The 18,877-nt window shown below is 30.8% G+C and overlaps 2 protein-coding genes across 11 annotated transcripts; both read left to right on the top strand.

Annotated features, from left to right (window-relative positions):
* The first annotated feature begins 2,436 nt into the window (after window positions 1-2,436).
* Window positions 2,437-6,998, top strand: LOC116112282 (disease resistance protein At4g27190-like). Its single transcript, XM_031398439.1, has 2 exons — window positions 2,437-3,472; window positions 5,668-6,998. Exons 1-2 carry the CDS (start codon window positions 2,437-2,439, stop codon window positions 6,996-6,998), a joined length of 2,367 nt encoding a protein of 788 aa, XP_031254299.1.
* Window positions 6,999-7,395: 397 nt separating this feature from the next.
* On the top strand, window positions 7,396-17,926 carry LOC116112300 (pleiotropic drug resistance protein 3-like). 10 transcript variants are annotated; one of them, XR_004125216.1, is made up of 11 exons: window positions 7,396-7,863; window positions 10,432-11,130; window positions 11,809-12,607; window positions 12,931-13,031; window positions 13,230-13,350; window positions 13,456-13,559; window positions 13,823-13,979; window positions 14,085-14,158; window positions 14,256-14,309; window positions 14,411-14,501; window positions 14,757-14,880. XR_004125216.1 is itself a non-coding variant. In XM_031398459.1 (10 exons), exons 5-9 carry the CDS (start codon window positions 14,087-14,089, stop codon window positions 15,166-15,168), a joined length of 624 nt encoding a protein of 207 aa, XP_031254319.1. In that variant the 5' UTR covers window positions 12,825-13,031; window positions 13,230-13,350; window positions 13,456-13,559; window positions 13,823-13,979; window positions 14,085-14,086; the 3' UTR covers window positions 15,169-15,191; window positions 15,609-16,077. The 10 variants fall into 10 exon arrangements, 4 of the variants coding, with proteins under 4 accessions (XP_031254319.1, XP_031254317.1, XP_031254318.1 ...); XR_004125217.1 differs by having other exon boundaries at window positions 13,830-13,979; window positions 14,723-14,862; XR_004125214.1 differs by having other exon boundaries at window positions 14,723-14,862.
* Window positions 17,927-18,877: the final 951 nt, after the last annotated feature.

The following is an 18,877-nucleotide window of genomic DNA, read 5'->3' as shown; positions in this document are numbered from 1 at the left end:
TTCTAGCGACCATTATTTCATCATATTTTATATTTCTCCTTGGTTCCTGTTAAATATGTATAAAATTATTATATGTTTTTAAGGGAAATATTAATTTTAATTTTGATTGACATGATTATTCTTTGGGTTGACTCCTATTTGAAAGAATTGACATTAAGAGGAAGGGACATCATGTTGATTTGGGAAGGAGATTTTCAAGAGAGATTTGGCAAAGTAAAAATTCTTCAATTGATTAAGGATGAATATGCAAATATTCCAATTCAAATCCTTCTCAAATTTAAAAGAGCATTTCTCTTTCATTTAGACAGTTGATGTTTTAATTTAGATAAAACTTATATGACATCTTTAATAAAAGATATACATATTTTGTTATTATGGTTTATAGATAATCAAATCATTCTAAGTATCATCGATTTTTTTACTATTTAAATGATCCAACGATCTTATATTTGTAGGTAGGATAGAATTACCCTACATGCTTGAACTTCTTTTTCGTAAATAGTAAAATAATGGTGATAATAATCTTTGAAAAAGTACTCTAATGTTTAACCCAAATATTAAAATTATTGAGGTTAGATTTATTTTGCTTCCATATTAATTGACTTTTATGAATTGTAAATGAAAACCTAGCCTCGCATTCTGAAACACTCAGAATTACAATGAGTATTGAGACATAAATAATATTTCCTTAAAGAGCTCAGAACAGTTGTGCAGCGTGAATCATGCTATATGATCAAGATTTATAAACAAAGTCATGCTAAAGAGATGCTTTAGTAAGTGTAATACTATGATATACCAATGCATTATCCCAAAGATGCTTGTAATCAAGGACCAAGCCTTGTGAGGCCCATATTATCCTCCTGATGGGCCTGACTTTAACTAACCGGTTTTCATTGCGGGTGTTTGTTGTTTTGAAATAAAAAAAAAAAAAACCACATATTAAATAAAATTCATTAAATAAAGTAATATGCACATCATCTTCAAGAATTAATCTTATCTTCTTCTAATCTTTTAAAATTATTCTCAATCAATTAACTTCCTCAAAGCTATGAAATTTCAAATAAAATTGAATATATACCAAACCAAAACAAAAGATAGCTAATCTACAAAACATCAAAAATATAAAATATTAATTTGTTTATGTACAAGAAAGAAATGAAAGGCTTTCAGTAATTAGATGAATGGTCATCAAACTTCTTTTTCTGCCAACAAATTATACAAAACTTAATTAAATTTGGGGTATCTAGTTCCTGTTATGTCAAATCAACCTTAACCATTAACTATTATTTTTATACGTCAAGTTAGTAGAGGTATAAATATTAAAATTTCACTTATATTACACCATTTCATGTCATGTAAATATATTTTATATTGTGCAAGTAGTCTCGAGATTAATAATTATTTCATAAATATGTATTAATCAAACGAGAATCTCGTAAATTCAATTAATTATTGTCAAACATTCTAATACTTTGAATTATCTCTCAACTTTTTTTTTTTCCACCTCATTGAATTTCCACCACAGAATTTCATGGATAATAATCACCATTGGGTGACTCTGTTGGAATCCCACACCGACTAGACATGCTCAAGCCTACTGGTTTATAAAAGAGGATAATCATTCCATTCACCAAGACTTTATTGGGTGAGGAGTTAGACCCACCCAATAAGGTCTTAGACTTTAATAATCAAGGCATAATTTTTACAACAATTGGCACATTTTAAAGAAAAACAGGTTTCTGTCTGAACAACATCTTATCATAGTCTCGATTTCTCCATCTTTTGTTGATGGCTCAAGTGGTGGGTCTCCATCTTAAAATCAATGGATTGATGTTTTGTGTAATTATTTTCTTTTTAGACACGTGGTCTTTAGTTTAAACTTTAATTTTAATTTTATTTTATATTAGAATAAGTAAAAAAGTTTAAAGATGAAATTACTTTTATGTATCATATCATATGCAGATCAATTATTGATGCCCAAGCAGTAGGTTTCCACTTTTATGGAAAATAAAATTGGGAATAGGAGAAAATGCTTTTACAAACACGTTTTGCCGTTTTCGTACTTGGAAACTTTATAGAAACGACTTTGGATCCACCTGGAATTAGCAAGTACTCAAGTGCTTTCTTCGTCTTTTCTTCCTCCCTTCAATCTTCTTTTACTTTTACTTTTATTCCTGTTCACGTGGTGGGTCTCCACTGTAATCAATTATTCACATTAAATTTATAAATCAAAAGATTGATGTTTATTGTAATCTCTCTTCTTCTTCTTCTTCAATTTTCAGAAACCACTCAAAAACACTCTCACTCAAACCTCTCTCACCCCTGCAGATACCACTTAAAATACTTTTCCTCTATTCTTGTTCTGTTATTTGATTTTGCACCTGTTATTATCTCTGTTTTATTTTTTACTTATTTTTCATATTTTTCAAACTTAAAATGGCTGTAGAAATTATTGGGAGTACCGCGGGTGCCGGGAGTTTTGTTCTGGATCTTGTCAGGTGCTTGGCTGCTCCGATTGGGCGTCCATTTAAGTACTTGTGGAATTACAACACCAACTTCATAAATCTCGAAAAAGAAGTTGATAAGCTGAAGGATGCAAGAGTCAAAGTACAGCGTAAGGTTGATGCTGCTATAAACAACGTGGAAGAGATTGAAGAGACTGTGGAGAAGTGGCAGAAGGATGTCGATTCCATCATTGGTGAAGCAGAGCAGTTGATTCAGGAGAAAGCAAACAACCCGCATTGTTTCAAGGGATTGTGCCCCAACTGGATCGTCCACTACAAACGTAGCAAGAAAGCATTCAAGTTAAAGGAGAGTGATATCAGTCAACTCCTAGATAAGGAATTCAATGAAGTTTCTTATCCTACTAATCCACCAGAGATATGGCTTAGATCTAACAAAGATTACGTGGCTTTGGAATCCAGAACTTCCACTTTGAAGAATGTTCGGGATGCATTGAATGATGACAATATCTACATGATCGGTGTTTATGGGATGGGAGGTCTCGGCAAGACCACGCTTGTGCAGGAAGTTGGTAGGAAAGCCATGGAAGAACGACTCTTTGATGACATGGTTTTCATAGAAGTAACAGAAACTCCAAATATAGAGACCATTCAACTGAAAATTGCTAAAAAATTAGGTCTCGAATTGGGTAAGGAGAGTGAAGTAGCAGATAAGGCAAATAAGTTATATGCCAGATTGAAGATGAGTAAGAAGGATGAGAAGGGTGAGAAGGGTAAGAAGGATGAGAAGGATATGAGGCCTGTGAAGATTCTTTTGATTCTAGATAATATCTGGAAAGATCTTGATTTAGCGACTGTGGGAATTCCTTCCGGAGATGATCGTGGTGGATGTAAATTACTGCTCACAACCAGAGTCCGTGATGTGTTGGATAGGATGGGTTCTACCAATAATTTCACGATGGGTACTTTAAACGAAGAAGAAGCTTGGAACCTATTCCAGAAGATGGCAGGTAATTTAAGTTACAGAATTTTCACTTTTCATCAATTATATTTTATTGATTTTAATAATTTCTTTTTACTCGTACTACAGTCATGGCCCTTCTACAAAATCTGAGTTATGGTTTGATGTGAATAAATAGAACACTTAAGTAACATTCAGATTTATAGCTTGAAACAATAACATTTTAAACTCAAACGGTAGTCGAGATAATTCCTTTCTTCCTTGTGGTTCGAGTCTATTGACATTTAAGAACAATAATTTCAAATACTAAATACTATAGGGTGCATTTGGTTTGTAGGATTTGAAAATTAATAAAAATACTTCATAGGTTTGTTTATTTATTGAACACTCTTATAATAAAATATTAAAAATTAACAAAAACACTCATACCCACCTATTAAATACCGACAGCCGGCCACCATCGTCAGAGGGTGGTCGGAGTCATCGTATCGACGCACGACCGGCTAGATCTAGCCGGTCGTGCGTCAATATGACATTTTCTGGCCAGATCCACGATGGATATGGTCGGAAAATATCAAATCTACGACTAGATATGACCACATTTAGTCGTCAATTGCAAAGTTTGTTTATTCTCTAATTAAATATCTTGAAAATCAAAGTTTTATGTTTAATTCTAATATGCAGAAACAATTCTAACTTAGGGTTATTGTCTAATTACAAGCTAGTCTAATTTTATTTAAACTGTTCTTTCTAACCAAACTCTTAACAAACACCATACTTTTTCCTTAGGAAAATAAGTTTTTTTTTTTTTTTTTTTTTTTTTTTTTTTTTTTTTTTTTTTTTTTTTTTTTTTTTTTTTTTTTTTTTTTTTTTTTTTTTTTTTTAAAGAAATTTGAGGAAAAAAATTGAAAGAAAATAAAAGGTTATCATACACAATCATTTGGTGTTGGGGCTGCTGGTGGGGTTTGGCTGGGGAAAGTGGGGTGTGCAATCTTTTTAATTTTTTCTAATATTTCTAAGATTAAATCTAATTACAGAAATCCCCACTATGATGTTATAAAAAACAAAACAACCCTGACCTTAGTTAGCCATTATAACTTTTGACACCTAACAATGATATAGCAATGGAAAATGTGGCATAAAAGGGAAAGACTTAATTGCCCTTTTTATATAAAATATTAAGGGCTAGAAAGGTAATTTCAGATATTAAATCTTTTTTTATCTTTTAAATGTAACTCATTTATATTTTAATCTGTTTATTTTTAATTTTTAATTTTTTTAACATGTAATAACCGAATTTTTTTCTCTTTTATTTTTTTCTTATTTTTAATATGATCATAAAAATAATTTAATAACTGTAATTTTTTCTTTTAAATTCGTAGACTATTTTTTCTCTCTTTTTATTCATTTTTTTAATCTGATTCTTTTGGAACATAGTCCCAATAACCTTTTATTTTTCCTTTCCTAACCTCCTCTCTCTCTCTCTCTCTCTCTCTCTCTCTCTATATCTATATATATATATATTAATGTTATTTTGCTATAGTTATGTATACAACATAAATATAATTTTCTACTAATCAATAAATTTAATAGTGTAAATTTTTAACTTGAATATACAAATTTCGTGTACTAATAAATGGTAGTATTTTGTGTTTACAATGTTATTCAAAAACTTTGAGTGACACTAGGTGACCACTTATCTTTATCTTGCTAGCCTCCAATTATAAATTTTTACATAAATACAATTTTATTGATCCTTCGACAAAATTTGTTACACCTTAGATCTTCTTAATTTCAATTTCAATTTCTACATCTTCAATCTTCTATTTTGAATTTTGTTACACTTCTTTTATGATGATGAAGATGGAATTTAAAGTATATTCATTAAGATGCATGGTTTAAACTAATTCTTAATATTGGAATTAGATGTCGTTAGTTAATTATAGTGGTTAGTGTAAGACTCCTATAAATTCACAATAATGACAATTGACTTGGCAGCTTCATTTTACATTTCCTCATTTTTCATCAGCTTATTTTTCTTTTCTATAAATACTATCTTAAAGCTCTTGATAAGACCAATGTATTTCAATGGTTTTAGAGATGAAGATGGGAAAGAAAAATAAAAATGAGAAATATTACTTAAGATATTTAAAATACAGAAAAAGTTGATTGTTTTATTTATAAAATAGTCCAATAAGATAATAGCTAGAAATGTAATTAGTATAATCCTAACTTCCTGTGCAGGTGATGTAATTCAAACACCTGGATTGAATTCTTTGCCACAAGATGTATGCAAGGAATGTGGTGGTTTGCCTATTGTCATTTGTACTATAGCAAAAGCATTAAGGAACAAGAGAGATCCATTTAATTGGGAAGATGCCTTGGGTGAATTGAGAGCACCTTCACCGACAAAGTTTGTAGGATTATTGGAAGAGGATTACCAGAAGATTGCATTGAGTTACAAATATTTAAGAAGTGACGAATTGAGGAAGACTTTTTTGATTTCTAGTCTAATGGGAAATGATACTTCCATTTCAAACTTGTTCAAACATGTTGTCAGTTTGGATATACTTGAAGGAGCAAACCTCACAATGGAAAAAGCTCGAAATAGACTAAATAAACTAGTCCGTGAACTCAAAGACCTTTGTTTGTTACTTGAAGGTTCAAGAAGCAAACAATTCTCTATGCATGATGTGATCCGTGCTATTGCCATAACGATTGCATATACAGACCACCACGTTTTTACAGAGAGAAATGACATTGAGAAGGAATGGAAGGATAAAGACAAGCTTAGAAAATGCACAAAAATCTGCTTACTTGGAGATGATGTTATATGTCAACTTTGGCATGAAGAATTAGATTTTCCAAACCTTGAATTTTTCTATATGGATATGAATAATTCTTTCAATATCCATGAGAACTTATTCAAGAAAATGCCAAAGCTCAAAGTTCTGAATTTATTTAGAATACAACTATCATCACTGCCACAGTCACTTGATCTTTTGGCAAACCTTCAAACTTTGTGTTTATATGATAGCAAAATTAAAGATGTTGCCATTATTGGGAAGTTGAAGAAGCTAAAAGTCCTTAGCTTGCGAAATGCTGATATTAGGGAGTTGCCTACAGAAATGGGTCAATTGACTCAACTAAGGTTATTGGATTTAAGCAATTGTAGGGGATTGGAGGTTATCGCACCAAATGTGATATCAAAATTATCCCAATTGGAAGAATTGTATGTAAGCGGATGTCATATTCAGTGCAAGGTTGAAGTACTTAAGGAGTTGAAGGACTTGTCTAAACTGGCCAGTTTAGAAATAGATATTGAAGATAACAAGATGTTGCCTAAAGACTTCTTTTCCAAAGAGCTTAAAAGGTATAACATATCAATTGGACTTGGATGGTTTCACCCTTACAAGTGGGTCAATTACGAACCTTCAAGAATATTGGGACTTAAATATGATGATAACATCTCCTTAGAAGAATTACAAATTTACAAGAATGTTGAAATCTTACAGTTAACTGAAGTTTCAAATGATGATAACAATCTCCTGCCGCTTTTTAATGAAAAGGTTTGATTAATGTTAACCTCTTGCACTTCTTTATTACATATTTTTATATTTTCTTATGCTTATATCATCTGCTAACACATAGTTGTGATATTGAATTAATTGTTCTTCTTTTTTTGCATTTTTTCCGGTGATTTAAATTTTCTATTAAATTTCATTACCAAGTACTTCTTTTCAATAGTTATACATTGTAATTTCTGTCAAATTGAATTCATTCATTCATGCTTGATTTCATGAAGAAAATTATTAGAGAGACAAAAGACACATTGTTATTACTAAGACATGTCAACAATAAATCGATAATAACCAATTACTACTTCCTCTTTTTTTTTTTTTTTTTTTTTTTATTTTTTTTTTTCATATGAGTAAATATTGAAACATCAATTATCTTTGACTTTAGGTTGTTTTCTCCAATTTGATGGCCTTGCAACTTATCGGTATTTGTTCTAGAAAGATTTGGGACAGCCAACCTCCAACATCCATGTCTTCCTCTTACAACAGTTTGACGCATTTGACCTTGTGGAGTTGTAGAAATATAAAATATGCATTTCCATCTTTCATTGCCAAAAGCCTCATGCAACTCCAACACCTTGAGATAAGTGATTGTGACGTTTTAGAGGAGATTGTTGCAAAAGAAGGAGGAGCAAATGTAGTTGTCAATTTTGTCTTTCCACATATAACCTCATTGGTGCTTTGCAATCTACCAGAACTTACAGCTTTCTATCCTGAAATACATACTTCCAAATGGCCAAAGTTGAAAAAGTTGATGGTGAGAGATTGTGACAAATTCACTTCAAAACATATGAGCTTCCAAGAAAATAGTGAGGAGGGTGAACATATTTCCGAGCCAAAATCCATCTTCTTGGATGATAAGGTACGAATATCTTATTTCACTGTTTATTAGAAATAATCAATATAATTTATTAGAAATAATCAAAACAAGTAGGTTTAAAATCATCCAATATAATTCTAGAAATAATCAAAATATTTATTAGAAAAAATAATATAATTTATTTTTCTTGAGATTCATGAAAAGCATCCTCTTTTTGTCATTCTCCTGTTAATAATATTTATAGAAAATATGTTCTAAGGAAATTAAAATTACTAAAAAACTTTAAAAAAAAAAAACCAAAAAATAAATCCTATAAAAGTTTAACAAAAAATAATTAATTTTCAACGAACTTTTTTTTTTTTAATATTTAAAGATTTATCATAAATCTTCCTTAAAATCTTTAGAAATATTTTTGAAACTCTCATCAAAAACCTCATTTTTATATATATCAATCTATTTTTAAATCTTTACTCAATCTAGAAAAAAAATTATGTATCTATCAAAATTGAATTTTTGTGCATGTTCAATATTAATATTTAATTTCTTAAATATTAAAATACAATCCATTGTATTTACAAAATTATAATACAGCTACAGTATGGTGTTTGAAATCTATTTTTTAAAATTTTGTTTAAGAGATATATTAAATATTGTGTTTGAGTGGCAAATTTTATCGTCATAAATATTTAGTTTTCATTGAAAATTACGTTAATTATTACAAGTGTGTTTGGAATTCAGTTTGAAAACATCTCAACTTATATGTCTATAATGTTACAGGTTATAAATCACACCTTTTAATAACATTAAAAAATTTAATTAAAAATGAAATTTGTCCAAAGTCCATCTTATTGTTAGAATGAGCCCAACAGGAGTTGGAATCTAAAACAACTTTTAACGAAATAGGTCATCTGTCTTTGGCCTATGACTTCTAAGCCAATAATTAAAGTTTTGTTTTAAGAAAATAACAAACTAACTGGATTTTGTTTTGCTGGATTTGTAGATCGAATTGGATTTGAAGGTATTGGAATTGAATAATTAATTTTTTTCTTAAACTTATGTTTAATCAATAGCTTTCAAAAATAGTTTTTGAATATAATTTTGATATTGATCTGAAATTTAAAANAACATTTTAAAGATAAAAAAAGTATTTAACTTGCAAATGAAATATCAAACTTGTCTGATCAAGTGCCAATAAAAAGAAGGCCTTTGATGATCCAATACACATACAAATTGTTTCCCTTCATCCTTTTGAACTAATTGCAAACATCTCAGTTCTAATTTGTTAAAAATACTTATTACTTACAAAGTCATAGATTTAGAGCCACAAAATAATTGGATAAATGGAGTCTGATATCCAATTTGATTTTATTTAGATTCAAGTTTGTCTCTTATGATGGTAAATTTAAAGAATCATATGCAGTTACCACTTATCCATCTCGTTGTTAATTTAAATAGATTTTAAAGGTTAAGTGTCCTTTTTGGCTTTTTCAAGAAAATGTATCTTTTTCTTGGGATTCATGAAAAAGTATTCTCTTTTTGTCATTCTCCCGTTAATAATATTTATAGAAAATATGTTCTAAGGAAATTAAGATTACTAAAATACTTTTTAAAAAAAACAAAAAAAAATTAATTTTCAAGGAACTTTTTTTTTTAATATTTAAAGATTTATCATAGATCTTCCTTAAAATCTTTAGAAATATTTTTGAAACTCTCATCAAATTCATCAAAAACCTCATTTATATATATATCAATCTGTTTTTAAATCTTTTCTCAATTTAGAAAAAAAACTATGTATCTATCAAAATAGAATTTTCGTGCATATTCAATATTAATATTTAATTTCTTAAATATTAAAATACAATCCATTGTATTTACAATATTATAATACAGCTACAGTAGGTGTTTGAAATTTATTTTTTAAAATTTTGTTTAAGAGATTTATTAAATATTATGTTTGAGTGACAAATTTTATCATCATAAATATTTAGTTGTCTTTGAAAATTACGTTAATTATTACAAGTGTGTTTGGAATTCAATTTGAAAACATCTCAACTTATATGTCTATAATGTTATAGGTTATAAATCACACCTTTTAATTACATTAAAAAATTTAATTAAAAATGAAATTTGTCCAAAGTCCAACTTATTGTTAGAATGAGCCGGATAGAAGTTGGAATCTAAAACAACTTTTAACAAAATAGGTCATTTGTCTTTGGCCTATGACTTCTAAGCCAATAATTAAAGTTTTGTTTTAAGAAAATAACAAACTAACTGGATTTTGTTTTGCTGGATTTGTAGATCGAGTTGGATTTGAAGGTATTGGAATTGAATAATTAATTTTTTTTTTTTTTTAAACTTATGTTTAATCAATAGCTTTCAAAAATAGTTTTTGAATGTAATTTTGATATTGATATGAAATTTAAAATAAAAATAAAATGTCATTTACAAGTTTTAAAAAATATTGTAGTTGAGTTATAAAAAAACAATTTATTAGATTTTATTTTAAAATATATTGTAATTTGTGTTTGCCTTCTGAATTGTAAGCCAACAATTAAACTTTTGTTTTAAGAAAATAAAAGGCTAATAGATTTTGTTTCAATGGATCTGTAGATCAACTCTGATTTGGAGGAATTGGAATTACGTAATAAGTTGAGAAAGATTACATGGAAGAGTTTATCTAAACATCTTGAGATCGCTCATGATAAGTCAGCAAATATTCCATTTGGACTCCTTCAAAGATTTGAAAATCTGAAAGAGCTTGAACTATATGAAAATAATCAATACAAAGAAATTAAGTACCTACTTGATCTTCCAAATCTTGAAGTTCTACAAGTAAATGAGTGTAAGAAATTGATGACTCTGGAGCCATCCTCAACGTCTTTCCAGAATCTTAAGATTCTGGAAGTAATCAGCTGGAATGGGTTGATGATGAATCTAATGACACCTTCAATGGCTAGAAGTTTGGTGCAGCTGAGAGAAATGAGAATAAAAGATTGTATAATGATAATAGAAGTAGTAGAAAATGAGGGAGATACAACAACGAGTACTGAAATTGTTTTTAACAATTTGAAGAAGTTGTTACTTGAAGAATTAGAAAATCTAGAATGCTTTTGCTCTGGGAATTACTCTTTCAATTTCCCATCTTTGGAAGAGTTAGCTATATGGAAGTGCCCCAATATGAAGACTTTCTCTCAAGGAATCTTAAGCATACCAAAGTTACACAAAATTGATTATGACCAGGAGAAGAAAGATTTAGAGAATGGGGAGAGTGAGCTTAATACAACCATACAACAAGCACACACAAAAAAGGTATATTTATTCAATTAATTAGTTTAAATATTAAATTTTTAATAATATTATGTTTTTAGCGTTAATTATAAATAAATTATTTTACAAAGTTAGTTTGCATATAAGCTGAGCATTTTTGTTGAACTAGTGGCTAGCACGCATCTTAGACACCTCACTTTTGTACTACAGTACAACGAACTTCGTCTACATTTTTCAAAGAAATTTCTAAAACTACATTGTTTTATAAAATTATTTCTAACAATCATTAATTCATCATATTTTATTTTTCTCCTTGGTGGTTGTTAAATATATTAAAATTATTATATGTTTTTAAAGGAAATTTTAATTTTAATTTGATTGACATGATTTTTTTTAGGTTGAATCTGATTTGAAGAAATTGNTTTAGCGTTAATTATAAATAAATTATTTTACAAAGTTTGTTTGCATATATGCTGAGCATTTTTGTTGAACTAGTGGCTAGCACACATCTTAGACAAAGTTAGTTTGCATACAGTACAACGAACTTCGTCTACATTTTTCAAAGAAATTTCTAAAACTACATTGTTTTATAAAATTATTTCTAACAATCATTAATTCATCATATTTTATTTTTCTCCTTGGTGGTTGTTAAATATATTAAAATTATTATATGTTTTTAAAGGAAATTTAATTTTAATTTGATTGACATGATTTTTTTAGGTTGAATCTGATTTGAAGGAATTGACATTAACATTAAGTGGAAGAGACATCATGTCGATTTGGGAAGGAGAGTTTCAAGAAAGCTTTGGTGAAGTAAAAACTCTTGAATTGGTTAAGGATGAATATACAAACATTCCAATTCAAATTCTTCACAAATTTAACAGTCTCGAAAAACTCATATTGAAAATAAGTTCATACGAAGAGATATTTTCATCTAGAGAGGATGAGGAACAAGTTGAAGCACTTACAAAATTAAAAGTTTTAGAACTGTGGGGACTTTATAATTTAAAGTGCATTTCAAAACAAGATTCCCGATTGAGCTCAATTCTTCAAAATCTTGATTGTCTAAAGGTGATACATTGTCACAATTTGACTACTTTATTGCCATCTTTAGTGTCTTTCGAAAATCTGAGGATTTTACATTTAGTTTATTGCAATGGAATGCAAAACTTAATGTCATTCTCAACAATCCAAAGTCTGGTGCGACTAAAAGAGTTGTCTATAGCATGTTGTGAAATGATGATTGAAGTATTAGCAAATGAAGGAGATATAGAGAAAGGTGAAATTGTTTTTGAAAAATTGGAGAAGTTGTACTTGTTTAATTTAGAAAGTCTCGCATGCTTCTACTGTGGGAATTACACTTTAAAATTCCCATTCTTGAAAAAATTACTTGTGCGTGAATGCTCCAAGATGAAGACTTTCTTTGGAGGAGGCTTAAGCATGCCAAAGTTACAAGAACTGAACTATGAAAATTGTTCAAAGAGTGACATTGATACAATCATACAACAGTTACAAAATGGTAACTATCATTTACTTAACAATATATTTTTTCTATACACTTTTTCATTCTCTTTCATTGAATTAGTCAATTCTCAATGATCTTTATTATTGATTTTGTCTTTAGTTAAAATCCTCTAAGTGAATCAATTATACACTATCAAGTATATATAAAAAAGCTACAATATTATCATTTATATTTCCTTAAAGTTAATTTATACGTAGTTGTTGAGGAAATTCCTCATTTTCTTGATTAATTGATAAATTATGATCAATTTAGAGTTTGAAAATAGCATTCTCTACAATTTTTGCTCTTACTATTAATGTGTTGTTCTTTAATCACAGATTGTTCAGAGTTATGGGAAAGATTCCCATGAGAAGGAGATTTAAGAGTTTTAGTTAGACAAGAAAGCGTAATGTTCTTCAATACACAGCACAATCATGTGGTAAGTGTGTGGTATTAGATGAGTTGGCATTTCTTTTTAAACATAATTCATAAGAATAAATATTAGCCCTTTCAAAATCATCGATGGTCCTGCCAGTTCAACCACCGGCAATTTAGGTCATTTTCATCGTTTCAAATACTTATCATTAAAACTAATATAACATATGTATTAATATTTGTTAATCTTTCAATTTCATAGATGAGATTGCCAAGTTGTTCTCGAGTCTATTCACAACGATCAGCGAAATGATGTCGGTTATGCTTCAAGCAGATTTGAAGTTAAAAATTGGCGTCGTCTTTGTCTGGGCTCTAGGCGACAGGTCAACACAATGTGATAATATATGAAGCTATAGTTTTAAAACGTGATTTGCTTGACATGTTGTTTGAAAATGTGATTTTTGTGTTTCGTTGCTATTTACTTGTAGGATCGCGTGAAAGGTAGTGTTCGATTTAGAAGAGGTTCAGCAAGGATCATGAAGTGCAAATACATTGAATGGCTCTTGAATATATTTATCCGAAAATAAATCTGGTATGGTTTAAATTGTATTTCAACTTATGCAAGTACAAACCAAAGGTTCCTCACCTTTATAAGTCCAGCCTACTTTTTTTAGATTACCCTGGCAGTTTTTCAAGAAGGATCAAGTCTATTACCAGCCATATGTTTATTTACATTTAGCTTGATGCAAGATGAAAGCAAATAAATAATATTTTCAGCTAATTTATTTCTCCATTGTGTGCTATCTTAGTTTGACATGCTAATGTACTTAGTTTTGCTTCCTTTTTTCTTCAAAGATGACAGGGGAAGTTTCCTACAATGGCTACGAGTTGGATGAGTTTGTTCCCCAGAAAATGTCAGCTTATATAAGCCAAGAAGATCTGCATATAGCAGCAATGACTGTGAGGGAAACACTTGATTTTTCTGCCTGATGTCTTGGTGTTGGAAACATAGGTGGTAGGCTTCCTTAAATTTAATTCAAAGTTTTAGTTGTAGCGGCTGTATCAATTCCCACAAGTACTTAATGGGTAGAAAAGTATTTTTCTTCTGCCTATGCAGATATGATGATGGAGGTCAGTAAAAGAGAGGAGGTAGGAATTGTTCCACATCCAGATGTAGATACTTACATGAAGGTATATTTAGCTTATTTGTCTAGTTTCAGTCTGATGTTTTGTTCTAAATGTTGTTGGTACATGTATGAAATGCTCATGACAATTGTTGTTTTAACAGGCAATTTTTGCAAAAGGACAAAAAACAACCCTTCAAACAGATCATGTTCTAAAGGTATTTCTCTTTATTGAAGCTGTAACCATACTTTTTTTGGTTAATTTGTATCTGTACAAATGCTTTAAGATTATATGTTAACTTTCTTTGTGGCTTCTCAGGTCCTTGGATTGATATCTATGCTGACAGAAATGGTGGGAGATGATATAAGAAGAGGCATCTCTAGAGGTCAAAAAAGGAGACTAACTACAGGTAATTTTTTGTGGAAGCGTTGAAAGTTTTAGCATTCTGTACAATGCATCTGCTTCATGCCATCACTTGGTAGTAATGTTTATGAAGTAAGTAATTCAACAGACTAGAAGATTCTATTATAAACCTTAGAAGATCAATTTTTCATTAAATTATGTAGGGGAGATGGTTGTTGTTCCCACAAAAGCCCTATTTATGGATGAAATATCAAATTGTTTGGACAGTTCAACTACATATCAGATTGTTGCTTGTCTACAGCAGCTGGTGCATATCACAGATGCTACCTTATTGATTTCACTTCTTCAGCCAGCTCCAGAAACCTTTGAACTCTTTGATGACATCATTTTGATGGCAGAAGGGAAGGTTGTGTATCAAGGACCACATGATCAAGTTGTAGAATTTTTCAAGGAATGTGGATTCAGGCGTCCTCAAAGAAAAGGTGTAGCTGACTTTCTTCAGGAGGTAAGTACATTATAGCTTACAATCATTTTGTTTCCGTGCTCAAATGTTAGTGGTTCAGCTTTTATCTTAGTTCTTCAATTTTTTTTTTTTTTTTTCCTATCAGGTAATATCTAGAAAAGATCAAGCACAACGGTGGTACTGCACTGAAGATGCTTACCATTATGTTTCTGTCAGAATTCAAGGAATCTCCTCTTGGCTAGAAGCTTGATGAGGATCTTTAATTGCCGTATGGTAAATCCAAAAGCCAAAAGGATGCTCTTTCCTTCAATGTGTATTCTCTTTCTAAGTGGCAACCACTTAGAGCTTGCATGTCGAGGGAATATCTTCTCTTGAAGAGAAATTCTTTTATCTATGTGTTCAAAACAACCCAGGTTCTTCTAAACATTCTATTAATTTTCCTTTCCTTTTTTTTCTTCTGTTCAGTGTTTTTTTTTTTTTTTTTTTCAATATTTTGTATTCTTAAATTCTTGTTCAAAGGCTTGCAAAAATTTGAAACGTGTAAAGGAACTTGTTACAGATTATTATCATTGCAAGTATTACCATGACTCTATTTTTGTGGACTTCGATATTGATGTTTTTCATGCAACTTGCTACATGGGTGCCGTATTCTTTGGACTCATTATACTTCTTGTTGATTGTATTCTCAAGTTGTCTCTGACTACAGCAAGACTTCCAGTGTTCTTTAAACAGAAAGAATCGTGCTTTTACCCAGCTTGGGCTTATGCAATTCCAGCATCTCTTTTTAAAATTCCTCTTTTAGTAACTGAATCTGTGACATGGACATGCCTTATTATGTCATTGGGTACAGTCTTGAGGCCGAGAGGTGAGTTTCAATTCCAAAGGCCATGTTTATTAATGCACTGTATCCTTTCCTACTGAAGTATGCATTTTTTCTGTTTATTTTTATCTTATTTTATCAATCAGTGCCCCAATATCTAAAGCTTATCATCAAGCATTCTCCAAAATGACAGTATACTGAATTCTCAGGATTTGCTTTGTTAATCTTGTGTAGCAAAGTAAAAGAAAATGATTACATACTCAGGATATAAATTCCTCAACAATATGCGTAAATTCACTTTTCAAATTATTTATATGTTGTTGCTTTAGAAAGCTTCTCATTTTCTGGTGGCTGAGGTTCTGATATTTAATTGATTGTTGTGATTTTAGGTTTTTCCGTCAGCTCATTCTACTTTTCGCCGTGCACCGTACCTCTACATCTATGTTTCAGTTTTTAGCAGCAGTCTGCCAGACTCTGGGTGCTGCCATGACAGCCGGTGGTTTTGCAGTATTAATAGTCCTACTTTTTTGTGGTTTCGTTATCACGCATTGTAAGGCTATTTGGCCCTTCTCCAATTGATTTCAGAATCATCATCTTGAAGGAAAAAACTTATGCTTCTGTTATTGGTTGCAGCCTCCAATGCCTGGGTGGTTGAAGTGAGCTTTTTGGTTTCCCCTCTTTCATATGGAGAGATAGGCCTTTCTGTAAATGAATTTCTTACTCCTCGGTGGCAAAAGGTGAGCTCTCATAGGAACACTTTTTGGTTCCTCTAATCAAGAAAATCGTGCAACAATCTTGTATTTAATGAAACTATTAGTTCTTTTTACTATTTCTTGTGTTGATAGCTAGATGATACTTTTAGGTATGTTAAAATCTAGAGAAAGTACCTCATTTCCTCTGTCTGCTTCTTAATGTTATTGTAGAAGCTGCCCACAAACAGTACCATAGGGACACAAATACATGAAAGTCATGGATTAGACTTTGATGAATATTATTTCTGGATAGCACTGGGCGCCTTGTTTGGTTTTGCTTTACTCTTTAACATGGGTTTTATCTTGGCCTTAAGTTTCTTAACGCGTAAGTTCATCTGGTTATCATGTATTAACTTAAGAAGAGTAAATGCTACTCTGGTTTATTCACCCAGCTGAATGCAAATGCAGCTCCTGGATCATCTTTGCAAGAAAAGTTGGCTAAGATTCAAGGAAGTCAAGATTCCAATGAAGGTAAACTTGTGGAAGAAAAGTCCAAGAATTCTGCCATGAAAGGTGACTTTAATTTCTTACTTCCAGTTCAGATTGTTGTCCACTTTTGTTCCAGTTGTATTTGTTTAATGTTTGACAGTATTTTCTGTACTGTCTTATCTTAATTAACAGGTGGGATGGTCTTACTTTTTGAACCACCTTATCGGTAACATTTCAGGATGTGAAGTACTATGTTGACATCCCTGGGTACTCCTCGTTAACCGATCTGCATTCACAATTATTTGCATTGCATAATATTTAAAGGCATAAGATTTCACGCCCTCTTTTCTGCATTTTTTTGTCTTTAACTTTCCTTTAGATCCCTTTGGTTTTAGGAGAAGAAGAAACTCCAACTACTTTCTGATGTAACCAGTGCATTAAGGCCTGCTGTTCACACAGCATTAATGGGTGTTAGTGGAGCTGGAAAAACCACTCTTCTAGATTGTATGGCGGGAAGAAAAACTATTGGCCATATCGAGGGGCAAATAAACTTGCTGAATCTCCTCATTGTTTCCTGGCTCTTGTCCTATAAGTTGATTGCAAGCCATACAAAAAGTAAACCTGCAATTCCCTGTAGTTCAATTCCGTTAAACCAAATAGAAAGGGATTGACCTCATCAAATGAGCATATATAGAAGCTCATTGGATGGCACTCATCAGAAAATTTAAATCTAGCAGTTTAACACTTAACAATGGCTGGCATTTTGTAACCAAGGATGTTCTGCATTTAAGGAGCAAACAGTAGTAAACATTTAATTCTCATATTTCAAGTAAAAATGTTTGCAAATAGCAGTGAAGTTGCAGAGCATAAAGCTGTAAACATAAAGCATCACTATTCAATTAAACCAAATGTTATCTAGCACTTGTTAATCAGTAACCCGTTTCTTCAGATCAGGGTCAAGCAGCTTCCGAACGAGGTCTTTTGCAGTATCAGAAACTTTAGGCCAAACAATATTCTTTCATCAAACAAATTGATCCTTTTCATTGAAGTTAACACATGTTGATGCTCGACATTTCTAATTTTGCTCTCTTCTTGTCATATATCAGAGTCAAGTATCCAATATCATATCTTTGATCCAACGCCAATAATTTTGCCTTGTGGTTCCTTTGGCTTCTTTTCTTCTGGAAAGGAAATTAAAAAAACCAATGAATTGAAGATAACTAAGAGATCTAAACCCGTTTGATTTAAAATGATGGATATATTAAAACATATATTTTTATTTCAAATGTTTTTCTTATCAACGGTCTTGTTCTTTTCATCGATGAGATTCAATACTTGGATACTTCCTTTTATTTAAGCTGCTCATCATTCAACATCTGTTTCTGGTTTTATTGCAAATCATTTTTTTACCCAGTCGGCCAGCCCTTTTTAGCCATCAGAATTATCATGTCCCCTGTATAGTAGTAGCCAAGTGCAGGTCATTCAATAGTTCGATAAAGTTAGAAGAGAAGATTTTTAGCTGAAAGACTAACTAGGAAAAAGGAGATGGGAATGGGACATGTCTATTTCAAGAGAAACCTGCTATTGATTCTTCAACTTTGGCTTGTATAAGTTTAAGAACAAGGATTATCCCCTTCAGTGTGCAATTGAGGTTTCCATACTAACTTCTATCTACTAACTCTTGATAAATTACATCCATCACATTCATGTGTAAATTTCCCATATACAAAACATAATATTTGGGAAAATAATACGAGCTAATGATACAAAACATAATACTTGGGCCAAAAACATAATTCATATGATCGTGTCTAATATGAATGGAAAGTTGAAAGTTACATGATCTGAAATCAAGTTTACATCTCAAGAGATAATTCACAAGTTAGACTCGTAAGATTTTTTGTTAGTTATCTAACCGTTAGTAATATGATTTTTACCCGAATAAAATATAAATATAT

Source organism: Pistacia vera, unplaced genomic scaffold, assembly GCF_008641045.1.
Source record: "Pistacia vera cultivar Batoury unplaced genomic scaffold, PisVer_v2 Contig66, whole genome shotgun sequence".
Taxonomy (NCBI): domain Eukaryota; kingdom Viridiplantae; phylum Streptophyta; class Magnoliopsida; order Sapindales; family Anacardiaceae; genus Pistacia; species Pistacia vera.
The sequence above is the reverse complement of the archived record's forward strand: the minus strand, read 5'-3'. Positions and strand labels throughout refer to the sequence as shown.

Coding starts and splice junctions, on each gene's coding strand:
- LOC116112300 (XM_031398459.1), top strand. CDS start 14,087: ATGATGATGGAGGTCAGTAAAAGAGAGGAGGTAGGAATTGTTCCACAT. Junction 14,159..14,255: donor ATGTAGATACTTACATGAAG/GTATATTTAGCT, acceptor TTGTTTTAACAG/GCAATTTTTGCAAAAGGACA. Junction 14,310..14,410: donor AAACAGATCATGTTCTAAAG/GTATTTCTCTTT, acceptor GTGGCTTCTCAG/GTCCTTGGATTGATATCTAT.
- LOC116112282 (XM_031398439.1), top strand. CDS start 2,437: ATGGCTGTAGAAATTATTGGGAGTACCGCGGGTGCCGGGAGTTTTGTT. Junction 3,473..5,667: donor CCTATTCCAGAAGATGGCAG/GTAATTTAAGTT, acceptor CTTCCTGTGCAG/GTGATGTAATTCAAACACCT.